At 37.4% G+C, this 9,877-nt stretch overlaps 1 protein-coding gene and 1 long non-coding RNA gene across 2 annotated transcripts; both read left to right on the plus strand.

The window, feature by feature from the left end:
• Positions 1 to 56: 56 nt before the first annotated feature.
• Positions 57 to 6,728, plus strand: LOC146471008 (uncharacterized). The gene is made up of 2 exons (XM_085121290.1): positions 57 to 1,039; positions 5,062 to 6,728. The coding sequence occupies exons 1-2, from the start codon at positions 164 to 166 to the stop codon at positions 5,524 to 5,526; spliced, it is 1,341 nt and encodes a 446-aa protein (XP_084977416.1). The 5' UTR covers positions 57 to 163; the 3' UTR covers positions 5,527 to 6,728.
• A 1,126-nt stretch (positions 6,729 to 7,854) lies between these two features.
• Positions 7,855 to 9,820, plus strand: LOC146471009 (uncharacterized). The gene is made up of 2 exons (XR_014866890.1): positions 7,855 to 8,007; positions 9,530 to 9,820. It is a non-coding gene; the product is annotated as an uncharacterized LOC146471009 (long non-coding RNA).
• The last annotated feature ends 57 nt before the right edge of the window (positions 9,821 to 9,877 follow it).

A 9,877-nucleotide genomic window follows, 5' to 3' on the forward strand; every position in this document is an offset into this window, starting at 1 on the left:
CGGTAACACTCGGGAATAGGCGAAGGAGCTTGGGAACGAGAAGGCCTGGAGGAAAAACAAACTGATGATACGGTAACAGATGTTGAACTTGCGTGAACATAGTTTCTAGCTAAAAACATGATGTCAATTCAATGAAAAAGGCAAATTTATTTTAAAACTGAGGATGGCTGAAGGTGGTGGGTTTCCTTGGTCTTCGCGACGTCGAAGGACTCGTCGTCGAGGGAGCGACAGCGGAGAGAATTCGAACGAAGACCTGGACAATGATCTTCTGCGAGTTGTTCTCAGCGACTCCGAGGACTTCGTGCCAGAAGACGTAAAAAGCACAACTTCAGTTGCTTGTAGTTGTGCTTCTGACTTCCAAGACGAGCAGACTAGTAACGGAGCTTCGTGTAACACGAAAAGTTGCCCTAATTTAATCGACTTGGATCCCGAAGCCCGTCGCCGTCAGCAATTAGAAAGCTTGCGTCGGTTGGCCAAGAAGGTTACGCGTCGAAAGCGTACCAAAGAAACGAGAAAAAACGCTACTGATGACTTTTGGTCATACGAACGAGACGAAAATGGTTTGGGTTACTATGGTCGGTGTCTTTTAGAAGCGAAAAAGGCGCGGGAAAAGGCTGAACGTGAAATCATGAAGCGCAGAGAGAAGGCAGCGAGACCGCCGCGAAGGAGAAGGCCTCTTAGTATGATGAGCTTTTGGCATGGAAGCAGTGATGAAGAAATACAAGACGCGAGGAGAAGACGATTTTCGTTTTCATGGGGCTTTCGAAGGGCTACCGACGACACGAATTTGGAAGACACGAATTCAGATGTTCTGGAAAATAGCGAAAATTTGGCGCCTTCAACTCCACCATCACCACCACAACAAGTACCTCCGGAAAATAGCGGAGTGAGTTTCGAGGAGTTTAATCGACGGAGAAAGGAAAAAGCACGCTTGAAAGCAGCGCAGCATCGATTTGAGTACTTTCTTATCAGTGATATCGTTTCTGTGACGAACTGTGCATGGTACTGGGGAAAAATCAATAGATTTCAAGCCGAGAAGGTAAGGAATTCAATATGTAAATTTGCCAAACAATAACCTTTTTATAAATTGCCTTTATGTTTCTCTCCGATTTGAAAGAGGGGATAATCTTGGTTTTGTGATGGTAGATTTTCATTATCGAAACCATTGCAAGGTGTCGAGCTCCTTGTTTCATTTGTGTCTGAGATCGTTTTCCATATGCATAAAGTTTCATGATACTGTATTTCAATTTGGTTACAAAATGAGAAAATGAGTCAAGCTTTATATCAATCACATAATTGTTTCTTTTTTCTTTATTGATTTATTTTCGTAGCTTCATCAAAAATACACACGGATAAATTTTGTATTTTAATTTAGTGAGAAACGTTGCCCAAAGGATCTGTGTTAAAAAGATGGGAAATTAAATCAACTGAAAAAAATATTATGAAGGTGTGTGCTGTTTGAACGTTTTTCCTGCCTACAGTATTTATGTGAACATAAAATGCCAGTCAGTGCCTGTTTGGCACATTAAAAGCTTTCAAAATTAGGCGGCTGATGTTTGTCACATAGAGGGGTTTAAAAAATGTTATCTTTCATGTATAACTGTGAGGCATGATTTCATTATACATCTTAAGGGAATTTGTCATCCACTTTTAACGACATTTCCCAAAGTTCTTAACAATGAGAAAATCATTTAAAGGGCGGTACCTTGAGGATAATTTTGTTGTTTGCTAAATTTCCATTTACAGAAAATAGTAAATACATGAGTTTCTTCCTTGCTAAAAATGAATAAATTATTGGTCTAGCTACTGCATTAATGAAACAGAATGAAGGGAATTTTCAAATATATAACGGAAGGAAGTTTAATAACGTTCAATATTTCACCTTACGAGAAGGAATTGTAAATATTAGTCTGAATTTCAAATTGGTATTGATTTCATGTTTAGCTATCTGATTCCAGATACATTAATACATGTAAATAGTTTTTTGTGCAGTAAAAAAGCCACTTGAAACAAAATTTGTCATAATTTTTCTACCGCCGTTGATAAAAGTTACTGCCATTTTGGTTTCCTCTTGGGTTAAAAAATTATTTTTTGTGTTATCAAAGAAAGGATTTCAAGCAACATAAAAGCTTAAAAAAGAATAATGGATAAAAAGGAGCAATATTTTCGTGATCTTTTCATGACATTATTATGACAGCATTGTCAAGAAATGACTCTTATTTTGTGACAGTTAATGATTTAATTCAAATGTGGGTGTTTTAGGAAGGATGAAGCCAGACTTCCCGTCATTAGGTTTTAGTTTTAGTTCCTAATTGAATAGCCTGCAGCCAGATGTGTATAGAAGTGTCTTCTAAAGACATATTACAGTTTTCTTCCTGAGTTCATTGACAAAACGTTTTAGAAGGAAATTGGAAGCATCACCCTTAGGCTAAGACAAAAATAATGAATAGCTTCTCATTCTAGGATGCGATAATTTGTACAGTGTTTGGCTTACGTGTAAAATATATTTTTAGGTGTTTTGTTATGTAGTATCACTGAATACTTTTTACGAGTTGTTTGGTATTTTGGGTGAGTCAAGTGACAAACAGTGAGTGAAATGTACAGTGATATTGCACAGCAAAGCATCTCATAAGAGATGTGATATCCAACTTATGCTTTTCTGATAAGTTGGAAAGAAAACTATCAAGAAAATCTGAAATAAGAGGTGCGCATGTGTTAGAAAACCTTGTTTTTACTGTACAGATAACCACGAAAACCAGTTTTTTTTTACAGTAGAAACAACCAACTGTATGAATATTGTATTTAATATTCCTATTTGTTCCACGCATTATTTGAGCTGTACTATGTTGAGTCGGGTTATAAAATCCTTAGATTCTAGGTCTCAGGCAAGTATGGGGGCATATTTATTAGCAAAAGGCTTCTATGCTCTCCAAAGAAAGCAGGTGTTTTTAGCTATTAATAGCAGTCGGAAAAACAAGGTTGTTATTAAGCTAAGCCCTATAAGATGTCAACCTTACCAGGAGAGTAGGCGGTCTGAAACTAATTGAAAGTTTCACCTGCCACTTGTCTTTTTCTCATGTTTAAACTTTATATTCACATATGCTAATAATGACATCTTTGGGAAAAATCGAGGAATTAATGAATAAATAAAATTGTTTATTTGTTGTATTTTTGCTTGCGCAAGTTTTAATAATGCTTCCTTTCTTCTGGGAAATGCAGTATCAGTTGAAACACTGGCTATTGTGTGGTTCCAGAACTATTTATTAAAACAAACTTATAAGGGGGTTAGTTTCTGAAGAAACTGTGGTGCTGCGTTGGTAGGAAGTAGAAATTAATGTTTGGTTTATCAACATACGTAGTTGATAACTTAGGGTAAATTGGCCACCGTAAAGAGATTTGAGTGCTGACGTTTCAAGCGTTGGCTCTTCGCAAGACAAAGGATTGGCTCTGATGATGGGGTTAATGCTTGAAGCTCTTTATGCTGGCTAATTTAAACAAAAATACTAAACCAAAATTTTGTATTTAATTTTACCACCTTCGCTGCTCCTCGTCACTGGAAGTAATTTGAAATTTTAGGGGGGTGGGGTGGGGGGACTTCCACACAGTACCTTAATCACTTGATTTTACTGCCTTTCCATTAACAAAAAAAGGCTTGTTGTGTTACACAACCTACCATCTTTGAAACTGGCAACACTCTTGTAACAAATGTACTGTACCAGCTTTCTTATTTACAATTCTTTACAAGTCTTATTGGAAATCCAGTATTATGACTTTCTGAAGACAGTGCATTATTATTTTATCCTCAAACACCCGCACACAACTTTCTCAGGCGGTGTGCATCACGAAATTCGACCAATCAGAATGCGTTATTTGATCAGTAGTCTTCGCGCCCAAGTACATCAGTCTGGGGAGTTCAGCCTGTCGAAAATGTCGTCATTAACGAAGTCTGTGACATTTTTTCCCGGTTGAAAGTCCTTTCAAAGTTAGAGGAACAAATTGGCTTGATGCTGGTTAGGTTACTTTTTAAGCTGAAGCATTTGTTCGCGTTTGTAGCCATTTCAAAGGTGATGACCTCGCGCCTGCCCGCCATGTAGTTTTGGTCGTTGATTTACTTCATTTCTTGAGGCTAAAGCTTCTTACTCTTGCTGTGTTTGGCCAATACTTTTGTATATTAAGCTAGCTTATCCTTTCTACTTTAGAATTTTCGGGGTCTACCCGGGTCTACCCCTTATGGTTTTCTGGTTGGAAGCCGTTGAACTAATAAGGAATCTATGGAGAGATCGTGTAAACAAAGTAGCTCAACTCCCGGGAAACCGACCATGAAAAGCCAACGGGCGAATGCTTTATCTCTCCAACAAATCCAGGAAGGAAATGTAGATCTCTATCGCCCTGAGATAAAAAAGTAAACTAAAAATGAGCAAAAGCAATGAAAAATCCACTGCGAGCAGTCGTACTTTTTCCTTAGATCACGCGCGCAAAGTGACAGTAAAATTATGCAAATTACAAAAATGTGACTCGCGGCCTCACCGCTTGCTAAATCCATCGCGTGCCGCAGAACTTAGGAGAAAGAGACCGCTTGCGGTCTAAATATATATAAAAAAGCGTCTATAAGCAGACGCGACGGCACAAAATACTAGTATAAGAATAAACATAAAAAATTCTCGCCTTGATTGTCTCCGGGAATACTAACAAAATCGCCTTGTGTGTCCAACAAGAACCATCTACGGCTGCCACTAGACCGTTAAAATTTGTCAAATTGCTGTCTTTAATGATAGTTTTTGGAAAAGCAAGCAAAGTTTGAATGCCCAGTTTCAGTGCGACTGTAAGTCAACCTAAGTCTTACGTTCGGGAGATGTTTACTCGATCGTGACCAGAGGCAAATGAGCCATTTCCATATTTTTACCCAGCACCCTTTGTGGTCGTGACGCACACCGCCTGCAACTTTCTGAAGTGTATTATTGCTGAAGCAGTCAGATTCAAAAAATGGTAACCTGAAACTTGCTACTACAGTATCACTTTAATTCGTTTGATGTAATGTACTAATACTTCATTTTCCTTTAGGTTCTAGAAGGCTATCCAGATGGGACATTTCTCCTGCGTGACAGTGCACAGTACCACTACCTTTTCTCTGTGAGTTTTCGCAGATATTCTCGCACTTATCATGCAAGGATTGAGCAATGGAAGCATAAATACAGCTTTGACAAACCAAGTGATTATTCCTTCTACTCCACGAGTGTCTGCCAACTATTGCGGCATTACTCTCGTGCTGATCAATGCATGTACTATGAACCACTTTTGCTAAAGCCATTGCAAAAGAGAGTGCCACCTTCGCTGCAAGATCACTGTCGTGCGGTAATCTGCAGCCGAACAACTTTCCAAGGAGTCAGTGAACTTCCCCTTCCCAATTCCATGAAGCTCTTTTTGAGGGAATTTCATTACAAAATTCCAGTCAAGAGGACGGAAGAGAAGGGAACCCAAACACCAGCACCAAGGAAAAGACTGAGCTCATTTTTTCATAGGGAGTAGTTTTGCTTTAACCTGTGTTATCCTAGAAAGATTGGTAGCTGATTTCTTTTTGAAATATCAATACATCTCTCAGCAGACGGGTGATGAGAATAGAGATACTCATCATAATGCTTTAGTGTATCACTAATTTATGACTGGGCCCAGTTGTTTACCCTTGAATTTAAGACAAAATTGTTACCAGTATACATTTTCTCCTTACAATAGCATAATAAACAGCATCACATACAGCAAAGTACTGCTCAGTACTGCTCATTTAAATGGTCACAGTTAATGATGTCATCAACAGACTCAAAAGTTAGAACCACCTTGTACCGCATAATAAACAGCTTCACAGGAAAGTACTGCTCATCAGTAGCTTTCCTTTGAATGGTCTCACTTTAGGATTTCCTCAACAGACTCAAAAGTTAGAACCACTTTGTACAACATCATAAACAGCACCACAGGAAAGTACTGCCCAGTAGCTTTCAGTTGAATGGTCAAACTTTAGGATTTCATCCACAGACTTAAAAGTTAGAACCACCTTGTACAGCATAATAAACAGCACCATAGGAAAGTACTGCTCAGTAGCTTTCATTTGAATGATCACATATTAGAATTTCATTTACAGACTGAGTCAAAAGTGGTTGTTTTCAGAATTTTTGTCCTCTTTTTTTTTCTTTTATTGGCTTGTCTTTAACTAATGGCAACAATGTTGAAGTAGCAATTCAATCACCAAGATGCGGAAGACAGTCCTTGTTAAGTTTTGTTGGTGTGGATGATCATAATTTTTAATAATACTGCCTTTTGAACAACTGGGCTCATACCAAGATGTCTTACAAAACTGTTGTAGTGGAGTGGTCACACTTTCAAATTTTAATCACTTACATTGTATGTGGTTTTATTTAGAATATAAGTTAAAAGGTTTGAAATATCTTGTATAGGAAGTATTGCTTAATAGTCTTTATTTAAACTAGCCTTAATAAAATTAATAATCCTCTCTTACAAAAAGTAGACCCACCTTTTGCAGTATAGTAAACAGCACCACAGGAAAGTGCTGCTCAGTAGCTTTCACTTAAATGGTTAAACTTAAGGATTCATGTACAGACTCTAAAGTTAATAAACTCTATGCAATAGCTTTTATTTAAATGGTCACAGTTTGGGATATCAACATTAGAACCACCTTACACAACTTTAGCAGTGTAAAAGAAGCAACTAAAAAGAAACAGATTTTATTGAAACAAATAGTATTTAATAATATCAACAGGATATAGTACTGCTTCATAATATTTTTTTTTTGTTCCTATTAATACTGACCTATTTTAAAGGTTTTTTATGGGGTGATGTTTTGCAGTGAAGCATTTGTTTTTGGGTTAATTTTTGAGTTCTTGGTTTTCAAAAGTACTGTCTAGATGTGGAAAATGTTATAAGTGATTGATAGCACAACACGTACTAAATAATTTTATTATAACCTTAGTTGAAATATAAAGTATGTTGTATTTAGTCTAGTTAGGACCTCTAAAAGATAGTCCTCTATAAAAATCCAGCTAACAGTTTGGTAGCAATAAAGCTAGGGCCGTGTTTATATTATGTATGTTTTGTACTTTGTGGTGTCTTCAAATAAGGCAAGTATTGCCTGATCACTTACAAGTATGTCATCTTTAGTAGCAACACACTTGCTATAATTATGATTGACAATTATGATGATATCCAGTATTTGGTAACGGCCCACCATCACTGATTATCAACCAGCAAAGAGGCTACTTTAAGGAGGGTGCCTAGTAATACAGAGGTATTTTTGCGTGGTTTATTACTATGCAGGAAAAGCAGATCTTAGTAAGGTTTATTGGAATTTAAAAAGAAAATTAGAGGGCTTTTTTTTTTTTTTTTTTTTTAAATCAAATTGAAGCTTTATTATCTCTGAAAAATGCGTGGTTACCCCCAATTTTCTTTTTAAATACCAAGAGCACTTGCTAAGTTCTGCTTTCTCCGCATAGTTTTAAACTGCGCAAAAACATCCCTGAATTAGTATGCAACACCCATAGGAAACCCGAGTATCTTGACATGCACAAAACGTATGTACAGTAACAAAAGTAGGGTTCGTTTAATATGGTGTCCAATCCCCTAGTGGGTAGTTAGGAAGATACTTATAGGCCTAGAGGAAGTTGCAAATAATGCTCATTTTATACCCCCTATTCTGAAAAAAAAAAGGCAATGTCGCGTAATGCTTACGGACCAATGACACACAACCTGGCCTTTTTTGAGCGATCATAACGATGTGCACATTGCGGTCCTATGTGATATACCGTTTTTTTTATGTGAGAGGGGGATTGGAAAGGAATTCCCTCGACTTCAAAATGAGGCTCGAACAACTCCAGGCTTCCTCGGCATTCAATATGGCGACAGTTTAGTCGTTCAATCTCATCTTTCAGGAAAACTCTGACTCATATTTAGCGGCATGGGGCGAATGTATTTATCCGGAATGCGAATGGTCGCGATAGGATGGTAGGAAAATGTATTTTTTTTTAGTATATATCAGACTAAAAATAATATTTGTAACCTGTTGTTACCTCAAAAGTCGAAGCCTCATGTGTCGGTCAATCGATAAATCGATAAGCTAAGTATTACGGCCTTCGATAGCAGCGCTCATCATTATTTTTAACAAAGACAGCAATAGAGGCTTAGCTTTGTCATTCTGTGGCTGCTGTATGTGTTCGAAGAGTGCTAGGTTGGCTGGAAGTCCAAGTTGGTTTTGGGTCGTACCCCTAACTCTAACGTTGTTTCGCTCCCCCTCCCTCCCCACCCCTGCTCATTTGCGATCCCCTACCCCTCTCTCCTAACCAAACTTCCTTTTTAAAAAGGAGAAGGTTGAGCAGTCATCAGCAAAGCAAAGTTTCCAGAAACGTGTTGGAAATCAACATTTAAAAAAAGAAAATGCTTACCTTGCACTTTCTTCTATTCTTGAAATAATGAAAAGCTTGTATTTTGTAACAATCCTTTAATTTCTATCAGCTAGCGAATCCTTTTTTGCGACACTTGTTTGTTTACTACTTATTTAACTTTTATTTTAGTCAATTTGTAAGCACCAAATTTATTTGTATTTAGTTTAGTATAGACATACCTACCCGCCTCGACTAGCTTCAGCTATTTGCAGGTAGATATATAACCAGCTTGTAACTCTCTGTTTCAATAAAGTGTTGTTGTTGATAAGTTCTGATATACATTGTTTTAGCTTCCAGTTTAGAGGTGACATAATTTGTTCTCATGGACTACTCCTACCCTACCCCACCCCTATTCCCCTATTATTAAACCACTCCTCCCAGGAACTTGCCCAAATTGACCTGAAATCCCCCCCTCCCTCTCAAGATACCCAAGAGGCTGCTCTCAAGTTGGTGTTTGTAATAGTGACAGCGCATGATATCAGGAAGTTAAGTTAAGTAAGAACTGTACTTTATTTTAATATTTCTTGTGGGACATCAATTCCTAGCCTCCCACGCAGACGTCCTTAGGGGTTCATCACGCGTTTCCTCCCACACGTCTGCGTGGGAGGCTAATCAATTCCTGGTGTAAAGGGGCATTGTAATAGAAAAACCTAGTACCAGCTGATAGTTTCAGTAAATGGTGAATAAAAGATTATCTGAGTATGTTCATTGTGTCAAAACATAATATACCATTATCAGACTAAAAGTATGCAGACAAGGTCTACAGATTAATACCAATTTGAAAGTGAAACTATTATTTTCTTTCCACTCGGCATATTTTTATTCTGATAATGGTATTAAGTTCATACCAAAATATAACTTTTTCCCAACTTAGTTTTTTGGTATTTGTTGTCTAAATATTTTGACACTTGAATTATTTTCATTCTCTTTGTAATAGCAAGCCTTGGATCCACAATGCAAAACTTAACTGATCGGCCAAATACCTGGCAACTGAGAAATCCCATATCTGGATGTTAAGGATGCTCTTGTTACATACAGTGTTTGACTGTTTCAATTTGTTTTTTTAATATCTCCTTTAACTGTAGGGTAGTGGTTATTGCAAGTGGAATATCATCTTTTATATTTCTCAAGAGATATGTTGACAAAAAGAGACTTGAACTAATTAAAGCAAAAGGACAAGAAAGGCTGTTAGAAGCACAGAAAGAGCCAAACAACAGGAGCTGAACAAGCTTGTGAATTATTAACTTTCAAGAAACGATCAAGAATCACATTCAGGAATTTTGAGCTGTGAATGGGGAAAAGTGGACTTGATTTTGCAAGTAAACCAATGTTCATGGCCCAACCTTAAAGCAAGCTTCCAAAAGTGCATTTTATGCAAGATCAAACAGTCAAATATACACACTCCATAAAGTAAGAATAATCTGAAGCGTGTC

This window comes from Pavona decussata, unplaced genomic scaffold, assembly GCF_977016875.1.
Source record: "Pavona decussata unplaced genomic scaffold, jaPavDecu1.1 SCAFFOLD_107, whole genome shotgun sequence".
NCBI classification, from domain to species: Eukaryota; Metazoa; Cnidaria; class Anthozoa; order Scleractinia; family Agariciidae; genus Pavona; species Pavona decussata.